The 22,088-nt window shown below is 46.4% G+C and overlaps 2 protein-coding genes and 1 long non-coding RNA gene across 4 annotated transcripts in view; 2 read left to right on the forward strand and 1 right to left on the reverse strand.

The window, feature by feature from the left end:
• The window catches only part of ING3 (inhibitor of growth family member 3), a 41,245-nt gene extending 32,317 nt beyond the window's left edge, over nt 1-8,928 (reverse strand). For both annotated transcript variants that reach the window (XR_015055458.1, XM_085871307.1), the window contains exons 1-2: nt 8,759-8,928; nt 8,324-8,395 (exon numbers count right to left, since the gene is read on the reverse strand). Coding sequence is in view for 1 of the 2 variants with exons in the window: in XM_085871307.1 (XP_085727433.1) it covers nt 8,324-8,395; nt 8,759-8,786 (100 nt within the window). In the remaining variant the exon portion in view is untranslated. The remainder of the gene's footprint in view (nt 1-8,323; nt 8,396-8,758) is intronic.
• LOC147033175 (uncharacterized) overlaps nt 1-22,088 on the forward strand; it is a 388,661-nt gene that overhangs the window by 300,603 nt on the left and 65,970 nt on the right. The window lies entirely within an intron of this gene.
• RPF2 (ribosome production factor 2 homolog) lies at nt 10,181-13,694 on the forward strand. Its single transcript, XM_085871308.1, has 2 exons — nt 10,181-10,732; nt 12,971-13,694. The coding sequence occupies exons 1-2, from the start codon at nt 10,349-10,351 to the stop codon at nt 13,577-13,579; spliced, it is 993 nt and encodes a 330-aa protein (XP_085727434.1). The 5' UTR covers nt 10,181-10,348; the 3' UTR covers nt 13,580-13,694.

Below are 22,088 nucleotides of genomic sequence, written 5' to 3' on the forward strand. Positions count from 1 at the left end.
AAAAACTCAGTTGTCACCAGAGAAGAATAATCTTCGACAAATTTGAAATTATCATCAGAAGGTACTATTGAAAGCATTGCAGAATCTATTTCGACAGATGAGGACGAGGAGGTTTTTGAGCGAGAAGCAGAAGTTGACCTATTAAACCAGTCGTTATCGATGATAGGCAAAAGCCCATTTGACAAACAAAAGGCGGAAAGGAACCCAGGGTACGTTCCTGAAAAGCGAAGTAAAGTGGAAGATTCTATGTGAAAGAAATTAGAACTAGTTGCTGGACCAAGCACTGCGGAGAAAACACAGAATACAGCGTCAAAATGTGATGAAAACTGCATGCCAGAGGTGATCAAAAGCCTGAAAGAAAAATACGTTGTTTCGAGCCATTCAGAGCAAATACGTATACTGACAATATGAGCATCAGAGGGATGATGAGTGAATTCAGTTGCTCCCAAAGAATGGCTGTGCAAGCCAAAAATTTAGAGAAAGAAAATGGTATGCTATCGTCTCCAAATCCCAAACAGGGTAAAATATTGCCTGACGAAGTGAAATCCGCCGTAACTGAATTTTACCGAAGTGATGAAGTCAGCCGAATAATGCCGGGAAAAAAGGACTGTGTGGTGGTCAGGAATGAACAAGGAAAAGACAAAATTCAAAAGCGCCTGGTCCTAAACAATCTCAAGGAACTGTTTCAGAAATTCAAAGAGAAGAACCCTGGCTTGAAAGTTGGATTCGCGAAGTTCGCCATGCTCCGTCCCTCGGAGTGTGTCCTGGCCGGTTCAGGTGGTACACACAGTGTATGTGTATGTACGATACATCAAAATGTGAAACTCATGATGTTTGGTTCCAAAATGCCACAGATAGCCGAACTTCCGAGCTATCATCATGTGATAGCATGCATAGTTTGTAACCCAGCACAACCGGCATGTTATTTCAGAACTTGTGAAAGTTGCCCATCAATTGAAGACTTCAAAACCGAGCTACTGAGTGCTTATGAACTCGAGGATATGGATGAAATTCAGTTTAAACGGTGGACATCCACCGACAGATCTGAACTGAGCTCCATGGTCCTGCCTTTGGAAGAATTCATTCATCAATTCTGTGAACGTGTGGTGAAATTAGTGAGACACGACTTCATTGCCAAGGCCCAATCTCAGTTTCTGAAAAATAAGAAAGACGAAATCGGTGAAGGAGAATTTGTCATTATTGGAGACTTCTCAGAGAACTATTCGTTTGTCGTACAGGAGGCGGCCCAAGGATTCCATTGGAACTGCTCTCAAGCGACAATTCACCCCTGGGTTTACTATTTCAAATTGGACGATGGCAAATTAAACCACGATTCGTTCATGATATCAGAATGCAATACTCACGACATTCTCTCAACCCACCTCTTCCAAAGAATGCTCATTGAACACTTGAAATCTATCTTTGGAAATGTAAAGAAACTTTACTATTTCTCAGACCGTTGCGCTGGCCAATGTAAGAATTGCAAAGCCTTCATAAACCTATGTCGTCAGAAATCAGAGTATGGTATTGATGCAGAATGGCATTTTTTTGCCACAAATCATGGCCCTTCAGATGGCGTGGGAGGTACAGTCAAACGAGAAGCAACACGTGAGAGCCTGCGTCGACCTTACGACAGTCAAATTATTTCTCCAAAAGATATTTTCACCTTTGCTGAAAATGGTTTGAATGAAATGAAGTTCGGTTACGGGATCCAAGAGGCGTATGACGAGGAAGAACTAAATCTGGAAGAAAGGTTAAAAACGGCCAAAACCACAGCTGGAACTCAAAAACTTCAAGCTTTCATCCCTATTTCTGAAACTGCTCTTCAAGTATGCAAATTCAGCCTTAAGGCCCTGTCACACCTTGACGATTTAGCCAGCGTATGCCTGACGTATGCAAAATTTGGCTAAAACGCTGGCACACGTCGAATACGTTATGGGTAAGTTTGTATACGTTAAGAGCACGCTGGCATACGTCTTTGTATGCTGGCATACGTTGTAGTACGCCAAGGTATTAGACAAATTTCCATGCTTGAAATTTTTCGACGTATGCCAGCATATGACTCACATGTTCCGCATAATGCTGGCCATAAGTTGTAGGCACGTTACGCGATCGTTGACACACGTTACTCACAAGTCGAAACACGTCAATGTAATGGTTAGTGTCAGTGTTCCAGACTCCCTGGTTATTTTTTTTTTCTTCGGTATGACAGTGATGTTTACACTTCGATTTCTAGTGCGGTTATAATATAATATAATATAATATAATTAATAGGCTGCCGCTCAACGATTTAAATCATAACCGCACGAGAAATCGAAGTGTCAACATCACCGTCATACCAAAGAAAAAAAATAAAATAAAATAAACCAGGGAGTCTGGAACACTGACACTAACCATTACATTGACGTGTTTCGACTTATGAGTAACGTACAAGTAACGTTTGTGGATGTGTGTCAACGATCGCGTAGCGTGCCTACAACTTTTGCCAGCGTATGCAGAATGTGTGTCATACGTCAAGTACGTCGAGAAATTTTCAACATGCTGAAAATTTCTCGACGTATGCCAGCGTGCTATTAACGTATACAAAACTTACCCATAACATATTCGACGTGTGCCAGCTTGGTTCGGCAAATTTTTCGTACGTCGGCATACGCTGGCGAAAACGTCAAGGTGTGCCAGCGGCTTCACACTTTGATGTCTAGTGCGGGTACGATTTGAATCGTCGGGCCGCAGCCGATGAATAGCCTACACCACGTGATCGTCGGCGATACGCTGCCGCGCACGCTATGCACAAGTAAGACTATCGTTGGGCATAGGTTGTGAACGCCGACAACACGTTCAGCATTCGTTGGTATAAGTTATCTATATGTGATTAAAACGTTCTGTGTACGTTACTAATACCTTATACAAACGTCCAACACGTTATTATATGCCAAAACAAAAAAAACATCAGTAGTTCAGCGTACGCCAGCGTTTTACATACATTTTGATACCTTGCCATACGCTGGCTAAAACGTCAAGGTGTGACAGGGCCTTTAGCGAGGAACACCGTATCGAGTCAGCTATTTCAAAATCTACACCAACTTTTAACGGGAAACTCTCAGGTTATGTCACAGTGCACTATGATGGAAAATGGTGGCTTGCCTGCATCATGGAAGCCTTTCAGGACACTCATGAAGTGAAAGTGAATTTTCTTCATCCAAATGGGCCTGCAAATAGTTTCTTTTTTCCTGACATTGAAGATCACTGCATTTAGACATTTCTGATATACTTCTTTCCGTAGAAGCAAAAACTGCTACAGGTCGAACCTACACAATCAGTAAAAAAAGAAACCCAGCTGTTAAATAAAACATTGGTTGGCAAAAAATCTTGACTATAATATGCGAGGAAAAACTCTTACTCATACTCGTATCGCTTCCAGTTCCTGCACGTGCATGTGGAAAATTTATGTACAATATACTGATATAGTGTATTGGGAATCTTGTGTTCTGATATTGTGCTACGTATTGTGGCGTATTGTGTGTCCAGCACTCGAGTCCCCGAACAATAAAACCATCATCACACTTGAACCCATTGAGATCCTATTTTAATTTATGCTGAGGTGTTGGAGTATATGAAGGGGTATTCTCATACGAAAAAAATCGGGACCATCGGTTTGGCTGGGGAGCGGGGGCCCAAGGTCAAAGGGCGCCCCAAACTACAACTTTTTGAATTACTGTTTCGGAGTGATTTTACTTAACGCGATTCGAAGGATCTCGCTTTTACGAGCATTTTGATACCAAGATCAGCCAAATCGGACCACTACAACCTGTGATATGGCCTCTGGAAGAGTGTGGGGCAGCCGGGGGTGCCCAAATTTGGGGGGCCTCTAAAATGGGCCCCAATGGACCCACAGGTCGAAAAGTTGGTATTTTGAGTTTTTTCACCCAAATTGAATAAATGAGCAACATATGGGGAGAAAATGAGGTATTTGTGTCAGGAGGGTGTGTACACTTGACATGGAATGCCCCACCTCACCGCCATCACGTCTGGCATTTCACTCAAGCCGACTGGCAGGGTCTCCAAGCAGCCATCAAATTTAGAGACTGGTCTCCTATCGCTACTTTCTCCAACATCAACTCATCCTGGGAATTCTTTCAAAGAAACTTGCTCTCCCTCATGCACAGATTTATCCCCTCTCGTCTTCAGTTGTCCTACCCTTCCTCCCGCCATTGGTTCACTGAAGCTTGTGGTGAGGCAGTTGTCCTGAAACAACTTGCCTTTGCCTCAAGGAAAGCAAACCCAACTGAGGGTAATCTCAGTTCCTTCCATAAAGCACGGAACAAATGTGTGTCTACCCTCAGGAGAGCCAGAAAACAACATCTTTCTAAGCTCAAGTCTGAACTTTCAAACCTCTCTCCCTCCTCAAAATCCTGGTGGCATCTAATCAAATCTGTTTCTGGTGTATGTTCAGCCTCCATCCCCTCCCTTACCTCTAATGCCGCACTGCTGATACCGCATGTGAAATGGCGGAATGCCTCAACTCGGTGTTTGCAGCTAAATCTTGTGCCCAAAACCCATTGCTTTCTGTACCCACCTTACCCAGCCACACCCATCTGTCCATGGACTCTGTGTCCTTTTCTCCTGACAAGGTGGAGAGCATGCTGTCAAACCTCGACTCAGATTCTGCAACCGGTCCAGACGGCACAGCCCACGTGTCCTAAAATCCTGCTCTTCTGCTCTTGCTCACCCTCTCTCTGTTCTATTCACCCTCTCATTTGCCCAAGGTCATCTGCCATCTGCTTGGAAATCAGCAAACATCACTGCCCTGCATAAAAAAGGTGCAAAAACAGATCCCTGTAACTACAGACCAATCAGCCTTCTCCCAATCATCAGCAAGGTTACGGAATCCATCATCGCTTCAGACATTAAATTCTTCCTCTTCTCCAATGGCTCTGATCATCAATTTGGTTTCAGAACAGGTCACTCTACCTTGGATATGCTGCTTCTGCTCTCCCAACAATGGATGGAGGTCCTCAATGCCAGACATGAAGTACGAGCCGTATCCCTGGACATATCACATGCTTTTGACACGGTCTGGCACCCTGCCCTACTCACCAAACTCTTCCCATGGTATTCAAGGCCATCTCCACTCATGGCTCGCAGACTTCCTCTCCTGTCGCAGTCAACGTGTGGCCCTAAATGGAGTTCTTTCATCCCCTCTTCCTGTCCAGGCTGGAGTTCCTCAAGGTAGCGTTCTGGGCCCTGTTCATTTTCTGGTTTTCATCAATGATCTCTCAGACTCTCTGGAAAATCCTCTATCTCTTTACTGATGACGCCACCCTCTGTTGTACCATCGGTCATCCCTCAGACCAGCAAGCAGCAGCTTCTTCGCTCACTGCAGATCTGGGTAAAAATCACAAACTGGTCCAACACGTGGAACATGTCTTTCAATCCGGACAAATCTCACACTCTCACTTTGTCTCTACGAAAGGACCGTTTAGAACCCCCCCCCCCCATCCACTTTCTCAACAATCCTCTGGAAGAAGTCCTTTCTTTCAAGCTTCTGAGTCTCACGATCTGCCATGACCTTTCCAGGGAAAGCCACATTTCAAACCTCGCCTCAAAAGCCAGTCGCCGACTGGGAATCCTCCATCGTACAAAGTCCTTCCTCGGCCCACCTGAGATCCTGACCACTTACAAAGCTTTCGTCCACAGCCTGATGGAGTACTGCTCTTTCCTCTGGGCTGGTGCTCCTGCTTCCCACATTTCTCAGCTTCACGCTGTGGAAACCAAGGCATTTCGGATCATTTGCATCTCCTGCAATGAGGCCGAGTCTTTGGGCCTCTCACCGCAGGCTGGTCGGTGGTCTTTCTTTCTTCTTGTCTCCTCTCCAGCCTCGCCCCCCCCTGCTCTCTCTGCGATTTGTCCCCACCACATTTCCGCAGGGTGCTCAAGGTCCACCAACAACCCCCTTCTGGTAAAACTACCAAAATCATGAATCACTGCTCACCTTCACTCTTTCATTCCTCCTTTTACCCACCTTTGGAATAAACTCCCTCACTCTATTCAATCCCATTCTTCCCTCCAGGCCTTGAAAACAGCTGTTCACCACCACCTCTTATCTTCCCCCATCCAAATCCTCGATCTTTTATACCCCCCATAATCCACCCAAGCCCACCTTCTTCAAATTCCCTGCTTTCCTTCCTGAAAGTCCCTGTCATGTCCATCTTGAATTCCCCATGTTCCCCACCCCATCCCTATCCCTTCCACAGATCTGCTGTCTGTTCCTCACTGTTTTGTCCTTCCCACTCCCGCCCCTCTTGTCTCATGCCCCCCTTGCTGTGCGTTGTGTGTTAGCTCTAATATGAGCCTCGACAAGGAAAACAAAACAAACAAAAAAGAATGTCGATAAATTGCTCAATGAATGTGGAATGTGGACAAATTGCACGACAAATGTGGAATGTGGAATGTGGACAAATTGTGTGACGAATGTAGAATGTGGACAAATTGTGTGACGAATGTAGAATGTGGACAAATTGTGTGACGAATGTAGAATGTGGACAAATGTACAATGTGGACAAATTGCGCGACGAATGTAGAATGTGGACAAATTGTGTGACGAATGTAGAATGTGGACAAATTGTGCGAGGAATGTAGAATGTGGACAAATTGCGCGAAGAATGAAGAATGTGGACAAATTGCGCGACGAATGTAGAATGTGGACAAATTGCGCGACGAATGTAGAATGTGGACAAATTGCGCGACGAATGTAGAATGTGGACAAATTGTGCGACGAATGTAGAATGTGGACAAATTGTGCGACGAATGTAGAATGTGGACAAATTGTGTGAGGAATGTAGAATGTGGACAAATTGCGCGACGAATGTAGAATGTGGACAAATTGCGCGACGAATGTAGAATGTGGACAAATTGCGCGACGAATGTAGAATGTGGACAAATTGCGCGACGAATGTAGAATGTGGACAAATTGTGCGACGAATGTAGAATGTGGACAAATTGTGCGACGAATGTAGAATGTGGACAAATTGTGCGACAAATGTAGAATGTGGACAAATTGTGCGAGGAATGTCGACAAATTCTGCGAGGAATGTAGAATGTGGACAAATTGTGCGACGAATGTAGAATGTGGACAAATTGTGCGAGGAATGTAGAATGTGGACAAATTGTGTGAGGAATGTAGAATGTGGACAAATTGCGCGACGAATGTAGAATGTGGACAAATTGCGCGACGAATGTAGAATGTGGACAAATTGTGTGAGGAATGTCGACAAATTCTGCGAGGAATGTAGAATGTGGACAAACTGCGCGACGAATGTAGAATGTGGACAAATTGCGCGACGAATGTAGAATGTGGACAAATTGCGCGACGAATGTAGAATGTGGACAAATTGTGCGACGAATGTAGAATGTGGACAAATTGTGCGACAAATGTAGAATGTGGACAAATTGTGTGAGGAATGTCGACAAATTCTGCGAGGAATGTAGAATGTGGACAAATTGTGCGACGAATGTAGAATGTGGACAAATTGTGCGACGAATGTAGAATGTGGACAAATTGTGCGAGGAATGTAGAATGTGGACAAATTGTGTGAGGAATGTAGAATGTGGACAAATTGCGCGACGAATGTAGAATGTGGACAAATTGCGCGACGAATGTAGAATGTGGACAAATTGTGCGACGAATGTAGAATGTGGACAAATTGTGCGACGAATATAGAATGTGGACAAATTGCGCGACGAATGTAGAATGTGGACAAATTGTGCGACGAATGTAGAATGTTGAGTAATTGTGCGGACACGCCGAATCATTTTCATGATTTAAGCTTCATTTTTGAAGATGGTTTTCATGCTCTTCCAAATTCGGGGAAGAAAATAAAATAAAAAATTAGAAAGAAATAAGAAAGGGCGTACTGCTCCGTTAAAAAAAAAATAATAGTAATAATCTGGACGATGAATTGGTGAGTTTTTTGTTATTTGGTCTTATGGGATCATGAAGCTGGATTGTTGTAAAACATAATCTAATTTCCTCTGTTCACCCAAACTGAAGTTGAACACAGTTGAAAAAAACAAACAAAAAAAAAAAAACTAACGAACCACCCTACCCCCTCGCAACATAAACGACTTGGACATGGGAGTGGGGGGATTATATAAATGATCTTTAACATGACCCCCTCCAGGAAAGACTGCGGAGGTCATTTAGGAAACGAGGGTGGATTAAATAATTGTTTTTATTTATTTATTTATTTTAACTCCCCCCCCCCCGGCCCCCCCTCTCTCTCCCTAATCTACCAAGTTAACAACTTTCATCCACAAGACATACTTTGCACCTGAAGGTCCATCTCACGCATTTCCGTGAACCGGTCGCGCAGATCCATTGGCAGCTGCTCGATCACTGCAAAAAGGTTTTTGATATCATCAGGAAGGGGAAGGGGTGGAGGGGCAACGCAAGAGGCGATGTCAGGGAGTAAACGAAGGAGAAAAATGGTGAAATCAAAGGCTGCAATTATATATCGGCTTTGGTGAGTGCAGTGGGTACACGAAGCAGCAGCACACTTGGAATCATCAAATGGTCCAGTTAGCGGCAAACAAGCAACAATCACTCCTCGTGTGCACAACCACAACCGTCACACTGTACCAAGTGTGTGCAACATCGGCACTATCGGTACTATCCACGAGAAGATGAACGATAAACAGAAATCGATTCGAAATCGTTCGTTGCGTATTCAGCTGAATCCACGGCGTTACAACTACTCACTTTCCAGGTAATCTTCAAGGTAGAGCATGATGGCAGCAAGTAATTGGAGGCAATGACGGGCAATCACCAAACACAAAAGCAAATTAATTCCGGCTTTACGTCTGCCGTAAAGCAGGCTGTCTTGTGCGGCGTGCCGTAAAGGATGCTGTTGTTGTTGTTGTTTTTAGGGTTATATAAAGTAATATGGAATAGGCAAAGCCGAGAAGCGAACGTAGAATTCTTCTTACATTCGCTTCTTAAGTATATCAAATTAAACCGCCTTTTTGCTATGAAAAAAATAAATATTACCTCAACATTACCTTCACAACAACAACTACACCGCCAAGAACAGGATCTCATCTGAAAAAATTAATATTACCTCAACATTACCTTCACAACAACAACTACACCGCCAAGAACAGGATCTCATCTGCAAAAATGAATATTACCTCAATATTACCTTCACAACAACAACTACACCGCCAAGAACAGGATCTCATCTGCAAAAATTAATATTACCTCAACATTACCTTCACAACAACAACTACACCGCCTAGAGCAGGATCTCATCTGCAAAAATTAATATTACTTCAACATTACCTTCACAACAACAACTACACCGCCTAGAGCAGGATCTCATCTGCAAAAATTAATATTACCTCAACATTACCTTCACAACGACAACTACACCACCTAGAACAGGATCTCATCTGAAAAAAAATAAATACTAGAAGCGAACGGAGTATTCTTCTTACATTCGCTTCTGACTTTACCCACAACTTGTTCACAACTGTATACGCAATTTCCGGTTACTTCGGAATTAGCGATGAAATAACGTAAATCACGATGAAAAATTATCTTTTGATGATGCGGGAGATATCTTTATTAAAATCAGTGGAGGAAATATACGCCATGTCTGATATTATTTGGGTCCTTCATGTCTCCGACGATGCCTTTATCTCCCGGCATGCATCATTCCTCATGACAAAAACCGGAAGCAAAAAAAAAACCAGAAGCAAAAAAAAAAAAAAAACGGAAGCAAAATGGTCATAGGCAACGACACGGATTCACAATTGCCAGGGTATTGTGTTGTTGTTTTTGTTGTTTCCTATTCTCTCATGTGCACGCGTTAAGTAATATTCACAAGATAGAAATAAAACCCAATCGTGTTTATACACCGCACAGCGTTTAAAAACAACCGGAAGCAAAAGGTCATAGCTCACGACACGGATTCGAAATCGTCAGGGGGTATTGTGTTGTTGTTGTTGTTGTTGTTGTTGTTGTTGTTGTTGTTGTTGTTGTTGTTGTTTCCTATTCTCTCATGTGCATGCGTTAAGTATGTTTTAAAATATTATAATTTAAAAAAAAAGTAAATGAAACGTTTGGCGAGTTCGTGTTACGTGGAGAGGAAAAAAAAAAAAAAAAAAACGTAACAGTTCGTGACGTTCTGGAAGTACGTGTACGCCGAGCTCCACGTGGGTTAAAAAAAAAAAAAAAGCGAACCGGGGTCGCGTGTTGTGGACGTAGAAGAAGCTTGCGAATTTGATCGTTGAGGGAAGACACGACGTCCAGTTGTGAATACGAAGTGAGGGAGGTTATCGCGGCCTCGTCATGGAAGGTGTTGTGAAGCCGCGGACTCATCGTGGCCGCCGTGTGTTGGAGGCCCGTGAACCCAAGCTCCGGGAGAACGACAAGTCTGCGCTGCTGCTCCAGGGAGCATCGAGCAGCATGCTCCTCAAGACGGTTCTGAAGGATATGCACTCGCTCAAAAAGCCCCTGTCGGTCCTGTACCGGAAGAAGAACATGACCCGCCCGTTCGAAGACCAGACGTCGGTGGAGTTCTTCTCGAGAAAGGCCGAATGTTCGCTCTTCTTGTTCGCGTCCCACTCCAAGAAGCGGCCGCACAACCTCACGCTCGGCCGCATCTTTGATCACCACGTGCTGGACATGCACGAGCTCGGGTTGGAGAGCTACCGCTCCCTGCACGAATTCAAGGTTCGTACGTACACCTTGTAGACCAAAGTACGCAGACCGTGCGCTAATCAGCCTGGAGGAGGGACGCTCCCCACCGAGTGCTCCTCTACATTGAGCTCCATCAATCGATGATGAAAAAATGACTTCAAAAAAAAATTTCTCGGATCGAGATCCGGATTTGGATCTTCACCAAGATCGAATCAGTTCGTCCTCGTCACGTGCCCAAACTCTCCACCACGTTTCGCCCCAATCCGTCCACAACTTTTTGAGATATTTCGTTCACAAACATTGGGGGGGGGGGTCGGGGGGGGTCGGTGAAAACATAACCTCCGTCCACCTTTCGTGATATCAAGTTTAAGTGATTTTGATGGAACGGGAACACAAACTTATCAAAAACTAGATCGGGAAAGTCGAATTGCCAGCCTTACATAGCAGATGTGACCCCCACGTACCACTTCCCTGGCTCCCCTACCTTTTGAGTGAACGAGTAGCCTGGTGTTGGCTCAGTGGTTAGGGTGGTGGCTTGGGATCCTTGGATCCTGACTTCAAACCCCGTCGGCCGCTGAATTAATACACCAGGGGGTTGACTCAGGCTGTCATCCTTCCGAGGTCGGCGAAATGAGTACCCGTTCCAGTGTGTGTACTGGTAGAGGGGCACTGCATCAGCGACACAGTCGCACTTCAAGAAATGATAGCTACCCCGGCAGCTAAGCTGCCATACGACCACCACCAGTGAATGAGGGAATAAATAACACGAGCTTAATAAATAAATAGACAAGTCTGAAGACTACGATGGTTCCCGAGCGGTATTTGACGATGTAGATTGTTTCAGAAGTCAAGGATGAGACAATGTGATGATGTTTGACCAAGTTATAAAAATGATCAACATGATGTGGTCCGAGTGACGGGTTATTAGCTGCAAAATGTCGAAAAGCCGGTTTTGTTCAACAATTTAAAAAATTTGACCTTTGCATAACCTTTAAAGGTCACAAAACAATGTGGTTGACATTAAAATAAGGAAACAGGATACGTGCTATAGCTTATTGGAGTTAGTTCATCGAAGGAGGTCGAAAACCCGGTTCGATTCCCACAACTTTGAAAATTTGACTTTTGTTTACTTTAAAGGTCAAAGGTCAAGGATTATGACCTTTGGTGCAAAACTTCCTCTGGAACATTCCAGGAACAATATAACGTCATATAGGCTATATGGCATTTCGCACTCCTCGGATTATCCAGACATTGATGAAATCAGCGTAAAAACAAACTTGAAGGGGGCGCCACGGGCAAAGTGTTCGAGATAGAGCAAATGGTTTCAAGACTTTAGGTGGGGAATGACCTCAACATTACGCATAAAAAATAGTGTCATTCTCGCTCTCAAAGTTTGGGCGGTCGGATGATTTTTACGTCAAAATTCACAATTTTCTAAGTTCGTGACCTTGACCTTGGGACGGAAATGAAAAAATCGAGCTTCGTGGGGCTATGCAGGTGCCATTGGGCGAACCAAATACCGAAACCCTGCCAGATTCGACAAACCCCTGAGGAGAAGATGCAAATTGAAATCGCTACCCCCTAAAAACACGTTTTTTGGGCGTGGCTCCGCCCATAATGGGCGGACCACGCCCATTCTCAGGAAAACACAACGAGATCATGATATAAACCTCCCTCAAAAATTTTATCAGGATCTGATCAAAATCCACGGAGCTATGCTCGGGACAGACAGACAGACAGACAGACAGACACACACCAATTATGAATATAGTGGTCACTTATTTTTTCGTGAACCAATATATGTATCGTATGTTTTTCGTGAGCCCTGCACAAATGTCCTGTTGGTCCTTCCCCAATTCTGGCCCTGGGAACAGCCACACAGGAAAACAAGCCAGCATGTCCCGAGGAAGAACCTCTTTGCACGTGGCCACCAAACTAATGCTGGTCGATGTGATGTGTCGTTTAACGTCCATCCGAGGGACGGCGCACGCATTGATGAATCGCCTTGCCTATTAAACGCCAGGATGACAGTTTATAGCTGGGTCAGGGTTCAAACCAGCCCGAACAAGAACTGTCAGTTGAGCAGGAAAATTTTTATCCCATCTTTGTCCAATTGATGACCACGTGTTTGTTACTAATATTCTATCAATAATGTTGTGTGTCTAACCGAGATTCCACAAGATGCAGAGAGGTACCTTCAAGTAATGATGCTCGTTGTTGTATGTGAGCAAGGATGATTAAACATGTGTAATCGTCATGTCTTTCCCCAAGGTGCAAAAGTGCATGCAAGGCCTAAAGCCGCTACTGCTGTTTACGGGTGAGGAGTTCGAGTCTGACCTGGAACATCGACGCCTCAAAAATATTCTCATCGACTTCTTCCGTGGTCCCAGTATATCAGCTGTGCGTCTGGGTGGCCTCGAGCATGTCCTCTCGTTCACGGCGATCAACGGACGCATTTTTGTGCGCAGCTACCGTGTGTTGCTAAAGCGCTCTGGAGTGAAATTGCCGCGAGTTGAGCTCGAGGAAATGGGACCCTTTCTCGACCTGGTGCCCCGACGTGTCCGCATTGCCTCCCAGGACCTCTTCAAACGGGCCATGCGCCGTCCTCCCGCCGTCCTTCGAAAGCCGCGCAAGAATGTGTCCCACGATCCATTTGGCAGCAAGCTGGGCCGCATACATATGCAGCAACAACATCTGGATACGTTGGCGCTTCATCATGGAAGGGCATTGCGCAAGCCAAGAAAGGAAGGGAAAGGAGCAAATTCTGAAAATGAAGAGTCCGAGTCGAAGATGGGGAAAGTAAACGGCAGAGGCAAAGGCAGCAACGTTGGTCGTAAACAGGATGTAAAGAGTAGATCAAAAAAGCGGCGCGTGCATTAAATATTCATTGGTCGAGTGCAAAGGGTAGTGATTGTGATGTTCATTTTTGGCCTTTTCGAAGGTTATGTTTTGTCTTGTTGCTTTTGCTTCAATAAATGTTGAACCTTGAATTTTCCTCTTTGTGTAGCGTACGAGTGTATGCCCCCATCGAGTTTTCATTGCAACTGGTGAACGATACGTTACGTATAGTTTCTTATGCATACACAGCTTTTCTTAAAAGTTGTGCTCAGATGGATTGCCTGTTGAAATATAGTGTTGCGGTTGAGGAAATTCGCAAACCACCATTCAGGTCCCGTAGGTGAGATATCTCTGTAAGTACATGTGTAGTTAGCCCCAAACCCGTTGTTTCGAGGGAATAAATGTGATTCATTTGGGCTGCAACCCTTTGAGATAGTCGTTTTTCTGTTCTATCTTTATTTTGAACCAACCACGTCTCAACCGCCATCACACGACAACCACCAACCGCAACGCCGCTTCACAACAACAACAACGCCAACAGCCACGACCTTTACCTTCACAACTCGCTCCCGCAAACATCGCATCACCGCCATTCCAAACGTCACCATGGCCATGGACCACCACTTTAAACCCTCCACCACCTTCGCCTCTCCTTCTGCGGCCATTCCCGCACCGCTTGTGGGCACCGAGCGTCAGGCTGTCCTGGCCTTGTGCGGGACGCGCGCCGAGCCGCTGGTGCAAAGTGCGGCCTTTCTGAGGAGAATTCGGATCAGGAATGCTACACGCCCACTTCTGATCCGTCCAATCAGCAAGCGCGAGGCGGTTTGGCCCCGCCTCCAGGCGCGTCGGAGTAGAATCGATATATGCAAATTTGAGGATCAGGGGAGACTCACGTCCCTTTTTTTTCCGTCCAATGGGCGAGCGTGGCTCCACCCCCGAGCTCGTTCTGATCCAGAAATTTGCATATGGGTTCTCCTGCTGGACTATAAAGCGCCGAGTGCTGGGCGAATGTAGTCAGTTGGAGAAAAGGTCGAGGCAGTCAAGTCGGGTCTGGAGAGGAGCAGTCTGTGGAGCCGTGAGTCAAGTCGGGTCTGGAGAGTGGCAGTCTGTGGGGGTTCGGAGTCTGTCGGGGAGCTGCAGAGAGGGGAAGCCTGAAGCCTGGAGCGCGGTCGAGGTGGGTTGCTGCAGTCGGCTGAGGAGAATTGGGGAGGAGGTCGAATAGCTCTGGTCCAAGGCAAGGAAGACGGCGGTCGGCGACGAGCTCGCAGTGGAGTCACTCGTCGCGGGACCCAAGCAAGCCAGCTATCCTCTTTCCCCAGAGCATCAACAATTCCCCCCTTTTTTCCCCCTGCGCTGAGATAGTGCGAAAAGGGGGCCCCGTTCCCACCCCACTCTAAACAGTGCCAACGAAACCTGCGAAGGAGCGCGGAGTCGGGGCGCCGCGACATTTGCGGCTCATCACAAGACAAGGGTAGATCCACCCGGTCTCGCGGCCCACAGGCCCCGTCTGTCCCCTTGTCTTTGAGGGTGGACCTTTTCTTTTGCTTTTGAGTAAATGTGTTGTTGGCGCCGTCTGTAAAGTAAAACTGTGTAAGTGTTGCCGTGTGCTTGCGTAGTCGGTAGTAGATCTGCATTGTTGTGTTTCTTTTGTAACATCTGCTTTTGGTGCATAATTGTTGTAATTGTATATGTGTGCTATCCGTGTGCCGCGGAATAAATGTGCATTATGTTGAACTGTTTACCCGTTTCGCTTCGTCTTTTCTTGGATTGAATCTCCATCTAGCTTCACGTAAAGGGTTGGTAGTGGGCTTAATATGCTCGATAATTAATCGGAACCGTCAAGGCCGACGGTAACACCGCTCGGTTATTCCGATAGTACGGAACGGGTCGCTTAAGTGGCCCGTGTCCGGAGTCGACCTGCGGCGAGGTGCGATCGCCCAGTCTACCCTCCGTGGGTACTTAGGTAGGTCGAATTTGGCGAACAACCCTATCCCACGCGGGGGGCCGATTGGCACGATCGTGGTGAGGCCGAAAGGCCCACCCGTGACTAGCTCCCGGCGTTAGTCCGAGAGGGTCACGACAGAATTGTCCGTCCGGTGGGCGACGTGCCGTGATTCGAGTTACGTGGCCGCTCTCACGCCGGCGGGCGCGAATTCGCAACAATACGTTTGTTGGGTCAAAGGTATGCTGAATGTCCTTTTTCGGAATGTGGCTGTAACCGAATTTCCTGTTGTACCTGCGTACGTTAGTTAATGACCGATGCCACCTTTATGAAGTTTGAAACGAGACTGCAGTCTGTATTTGCAGTGACCTTCAAGTGAATGTTTTTGCGACTCCAGACCAGCAAACGTACCATTTAGTGTGTGTGTGTGTGTGTGTGTGTGTGTGTGTGTGTGTGTGTGTGTGTGTGTGTGTGTGTGTGTGTGTGTGTGTGTGTGTGTGTGTGTGTGTGTGTGTGTCCATCCTCCATAACTCCAAAGCTATAAAACCTAGCAGCTGGAAACTTTGCATGCAAACTGAGAAAACTCCAAGGGAGTGCATGACTGAAAATTTGGTGTTTAGGTGAATTAAAACACCCCTTTTGAAGATTGCTAACGGCATTATTTAATTAGATCCTTCATCGGGCGATGCTCGGTCACCTCGCACTCTTAGTTAGGGAATTTTAGCAAATTGTATTGACCATCTGTGAAAAAATTGCTTACCAAAAAATTTCTTCACTAACATATTCATCTCAGTGTCTACGAACACCTCTCAATTCGTGCAAACCCAAATCCTTGTGGAAAATTCTGGGGAGCCAATCAAAGTTCGGGTGCTCAGAGGGCCTACGCGAAAAAATCGGAAAAATTAACTTTTGCCAATATTGACTTGTGGGATGTCTAACTCTGGGTTTTTTGGGGTGCTGAATTGATTCCAACCATTAGATTTGAGGAAAAATGAATCCCTGGCCGTAAAATATTGATATTGTTGCGAATTCGCGCCCGCCGGCGTGCGAACGGCCACGTAACTCGAATCGCGGCACGTCGCCCACCGGACGGACAATTCTGTCGTGACCCTCTCGGACTAATGCCAGGAGCTAGTCACGGGTGGGCACTTCGGCCTCACCACGATCGTGCCAATCGGCCCCCCGCGTGGGATAGGGTTGTTCGCCAAACTCGACCTACCTAAGTACCCACGCGGAGGGTAGACTGGGCGATCGCACCTCGCCGCAGGTCGACTCCGGACACGGGCCACTTAAGCGAGCCGTTCCGTACTATCGGGATAACCGAGCGGTGTTATCGTCGGCCTCGACGGTTCGATTAATTATCGGGCGTATTAAGCCCACTACCAACCCATTACGTGAAGCAAGATGGAGATTCAATTAAAGAAAAGACGAAGCGAAACGGGAAAACAGTTCAACATGATGCACATTTATTCCGCGGCACACGGAGAGCACACATACACAATTAAACAGAATGCACCTACAGCAATTGCAACAAAAGAAACACAACAATGCAGATCTACAACCGACTACGCGAGCACACGGCAACACTTACACAGTTTTACTTTACAGACGGCGCCAACAACACACTTACTCAAAAGTAAAATAAAAGGGCCACCCTCAAAGACAAGGGGGCAGACGGGGCCTGTGGGCCAATATTTGCGCGGGACCTGAAAGAGCGGTCAGGTCCGCGAGACCGGGTGGATCCTACCCGTGTCTTTGTGATGAGCCACCAATGTGGTGGCACGGCGGCGCCCAGACTCCACGCTCCTTCGCGGGTTTCGTTGGCACTGCTTGGAGTGGGGTGGGAACGGGGCCCCCCTTTTCGCACTCTCTCAGCGCGGGGGGAAAAAAGGGGGGAATTGTTGATTCTCTGTGGAAAGAGGATCGCTGGCTTGCTTGGGTCCCGCGACGAGCGATTCCACTGCGAGCTCGTCGCCAACCGCCGTCTTCCTTGCCTCGGACCCGTGCTATTCGGTCTCTTCCCCAATTCTCCTCAGCCGACTGCAGCAAACCACCTGTACACAGTCGCCTCCCGACTCACTCCCCGCTCCTCCAAGGCCGACTGCGCTCAAACCGACTCAACCGCGCTCCAGGCTTCCTCTCTCTGCAGCTCCCCGACAGACTCCGAACCCCGACAGACTGCGAGCTCCACTCGGCTCTCTGACCTCTCCAGACTGACTCTTCCGAGCCCGACTCGACCCTGCACTCGGCACTTTATAGGCCGGCAGGAGAACCCATATACAAATTTCTGGATCAGAACGAGCTCGGGGGTGGAGCCACGCTCGCCCATTGGACGGAGAAAAAGGGGCGTGAACCTCCCCTGATCCTAGAATTTGCATATCGCGATTCTAAACCGACGCTCCTGGAGGCGGGGCCAAACCACCCCGCGCTTGCTGATTGGACGGATCAGAAGTGGGCGTGTAGCATTCCTGATTCGAATTCTCCTCGGAAAGGCTGCATTTTGCACTCGCGGCTCAGCGCGTGTCCCGTACCAGGCCAGGACAGCCTGACGCTCGGTGCTCACAAGTGGTATGGGAATGGCGGTAGAAGGAGGAGAGGTGAAGGTGGTGGAGGGTTTATTGTGGTGGTTTATTGCCATGGCGACGTTTGGAATGGCGGTGATGCGATGTTTGCGGGAGCGAGTTGTGAAGGTAAAGGTCGTGGCTGTTGGCGTTGTTGTGAAGCGGCGTTGCGGTTGGTGGTTGTTGTGTGATGGCGGTTGAGACGTGGTTGGTTCAAAATAAAGATAGAACAGAAAAACGACTATCTCAAAGCGTCGCAGCCCGAATGAATCACATTTATTCCCTCTAAACAACAGGTTTGGGGCTAACTACACATGTACTTGCAGAGATATCTCACCTACGGGACCTGAATGGTGGTTTGCGAATCTCCTCAACCGCAACAATATGATACATTTTTAGATATCTCAGACTGTGTTTTGCGGTAATTTGGCTCAATTGATGCAGATTGTTCAAATTGTGCTGAAACCAGCAAACAACATTTTTGAAACCACTGCTATATTGTTGGTTATACTTGTGCTCATGCTCAGTAGAAGTCTCACCAAGGATAGTCATTGTCTTCGAGGAGAGGATGGCAGAGAGATTGAAGATCTTAGCTGAAGGAGGAAGGACACCAGCACTCTGGGTCTGGTACTATGGCAGAATTGACCTCATCAAGGTATTCATCAGGAGTGAGCGTGTCCCAGACCACACAGGTCATCTCAGCTGCATCATTGGAATGCTCAATACCTTCACAGCAGCGGGCCACCACCAGTACGCAAAGGGAGCAAGGCTGTATGTACAGCTGATGCATCAGCGACAGGAGAGTCCCATGTTCCAGGAAACTCTATCCAAGTTCACTTTGTACGGCAACCATGTAGTCAGGTTCTCAGACCATGAATGGTCCGGCACATGGACCGACATCACGATAGAAACCACACTCATGCGTGAGGCAAAAACCTCCGGTGGTCTAAACAGAGGCCGCTTTCGGAATGAGTCTTCTCATAAGTCTGAGGTTCAGACTCTGAACCACTTCTTGTTCATTCACCAAGAGCTAGAAAGAAGCATGGTCAAATGTGGGGTACCTGTCCACACCGATGTTAACAGAACCCAAATGAAAAGAGATAACGATGCTGTCAACACCATAGTTGGGTGGTTGGAGGAAGTCAACCCTTTCGAAGACTCTGGTGTCCTTCTCAACTGGGTTCAGCAGCACTCCCGAAGACCAAGTCGACGCTGATCAAGCAGAAGAAGTTGGCAGAGCCATACAGGCTAAGATGGATGGGAAAACTGTTGTGGATGCAATGGTAACCAAACACAAGGTCAAATCACTTGCAAGCCTCAGATCTGGACCCAAAGTCAATGGCGAGAAGCCGGTCATTGACTCACTGAAGCTATTCAACCGCCTCATTGTCATCAGTGAGCGTGAAGTCAAGACCAAAGAAGCTCTGCACTTTGAGTTGATGCCAAAACCGATGTCTCTGTTTAACAAAAATCAAAAGTTGCGAAAGCCAGACAAGGCTACCCCAGCAAGGTCCCTGAAGGCATGTGTGGCACCTGTCGAACAACCCCCCTGCACAAGCCTTGTGGTTGATGGTGGGTGGCTCCTGCACAATGTCAAGTGGGAGGCTAACCTTACTTGGAAGGATGTTGCCGAGAGCTACCTCCGGTTTGTGAAGTCCATGGGGAGCCATCGCCTCCGGATAATGGTGGTCTTTGACGGATATGGCAGCTCCACCAAGGACGATGACCATTTGAGACGAACAAAGAATGCATGCTGTGACATTCAGATTCGTCTGGATCTCAAAATCACCATTGCAAGAGAAAAGTTCCTCGATAACAAGAACAACAAAGCCCAGCTCATTCTGCTCCTTGCTGAGACATTTAGTAGGAATGGAATCGGTGTACAGCAATGCTCCGATGATGCCGACACCTCCATCATCCGCGCAGCTCGAGATGAGGCAAGAGAGTCCCCTGTCGAGGTGAGGGCTGAGGACACAGACGTCCTGGTTATGCTGATTCATCATGTTGCAGACCATCTGATCTTCCTCACGACAGCCAAAGAAACATCTTACGATGTCGGAAAGATCCGGGAGGCCCTCCCAGAGATATACCGGAGGTATCTCATCTTCTTGGACAGCTTCTCTGGCTGTGATACAGTGTCTGCAATTTTTGGGTTTAGCAAACCAACTTTGCTAAGCAAGCTCTGCAAGACTGATGAAGCACGGCAATGGCCGTGTTTATGGACATCTGAGCTGACAAAGGTGATATCATTAAAGCAGGCTGTGATCTTTTCAAGCTCATGTTCCATGGGAAATCCTCCAAAGACTTGGAAGACTTGAGATTCGACATCTTCAGCAAGCGGGGTGCTACTGGGAGCATAAAACCTGAGAAACTCCTCCCGACAACAGGAGCTGCAGCACAGCACTCTCTCCGAGCTTACCTCCAGACTAGAGAGTGGCTGATGCTGCAAAGTCCATCGTTGGATGCCCGGGACTATGGATGGCAACTCACTGAGCAAGGATATGCACCAGTCCCTTCTACAGACCCCATTGCACCAGACTACCTCCTGACATTTGCCAGCTGCAACTGTGCGGGGGACTGCAGCTCATTCAGGTGCTGCTGTAAAAAGCAAGGAGTCAAGTGTATTTCTGCTTGCGGCATCTGTCATGGTAACTCTTGCCTTAACATAAACCAGCTGGATGACAAGAGGAGTGAGGAAGATACTGGGGAGTTTGATGAATAAGGTTGTAAAAGCTGACGAAGCAACATTTCCATTGAGCACAGTTCTGTTAAAAATGTCAATAAAATACATTTTATATGATCAAGGAGTGTTTTTTTTTTCACAAAAATAATGGTTGGAATTAATTCAGCACCCCAAAAAACCCCTAGTTCGACATCCCACAAGTCAATATTGGCAAAAGTTAATTTTCCGATTTTTTTTTTGCGCAGGCCCTCTGAGCACCCGAACTTTGATTGCCTCCCCAGAATTTTCCACAAGGATTTGGCTTTGCACTAATTGATAGGTGTTAGCAGACACCTAGATGAATACGTTGGTGAACAAATTTTTTTGGTAAGCAATTTTTTCACCAATGGTCAATACAATTTGCTAAAATTCCCTAACTATCTGGGGGTTTAAGGTGTTTCCTAGGTAACCTCGCTGGAGTCTGAAGCTGCCATGTTTTTTTTCGCCTGCTCAACCACGCTTTGACTTGGAACAGGCCACAACGATTTAACGATCTTTTTTTTTTTTTTTTTCCACTTTCCTCACTCATCTCGAATGCCTGTTCATCATCGCTGTACATCGCTTTTGTAAGTGCTGTAGTTTTCAACTTAAGAGCTTGGAGCAATTTCATGCATGATATGATACGATTTTACACGATTTACTCTCACGGACTAATTAAATGATATCATCGAAATATTACTTCCATTTTGAAGATCGGATATCGTCCGGACTAAAGTGTGGAAATCTGATAATTTAAAGAAACAACGAGTCTTGTAACTAAGCTGATATACCTATTTACTTTAGGCAAGCAAGACTATATTCCCTCCTCCATAGATGCACAAGAAAAGGTAAAATTTCTGAAGCATGAAACTTACTTTTTTTTTTTTTACTCTTTGGAGAATTGAATTGAGCGAACAAAAAATTTAGGAACATGCCAAAATTAACCAGCTTCATTGAGCGACATGTTTTAATGCATTCACTGCTGGACCTGACGTGCCTTATCGCCCAGAGGAAATTCCTGTCCATAAAGTGTGCCAGATCTGTGTGTTTTTTGGAGGTTTCACGAGGTGCTCTGCAGGGAATCAAAGCAAATCTGGTAAAAAAACGGATGTTTAAAAAGAAAAAAAAAGTCATAACGTTTGCGCAGACCGCAAACCGATGTAGCACGTGACGCGTGCAGAGACGAGCAGGAAAAATGGCGGATTATTCTGCAATGTTTATTTCACAGGTGATTTAACTTTGCGACGTATGCAGGGTTGTTTTACATTAAGCGGAAACTGTTGTGGATGAAGTCATTTTATTTCATGAATTCATTTTATTTCATTAACTGCTGCATGCGCAGGGAAG

This window comes from Eptatretus burgeri, chromosome 2, assembly GCF_056783735.1.
Source record: "Eptatretus burgeri isolate ZD-2024b chromosome 2, Ebu_testis_v1, whole genome shotgun sequence".
NCBI lineage: Eukaryota > Metazoa > Chordata > Myxini > Myxiniformes > Myxinidae > Eptatretus > Eptatretus burgeri.

Excerpts from the sequence above, each read along its gene's own strand:
- RPF2 (XM_085871308.1), top strand. The coding sequence starts at position 10,349 with ATGGAAGGTGTTGTGAAGCCGCGGACTCATCGTGGCCGCCGTGTGTTG. Across the intron at positions 10,733-12,970 it reads GCTCCCTGCACGAATTCAAG|GTGCAAAAGTGCATGCAAGG; the intron begins GTTCGTACGTAC and ends TCTTTCCCCAAG.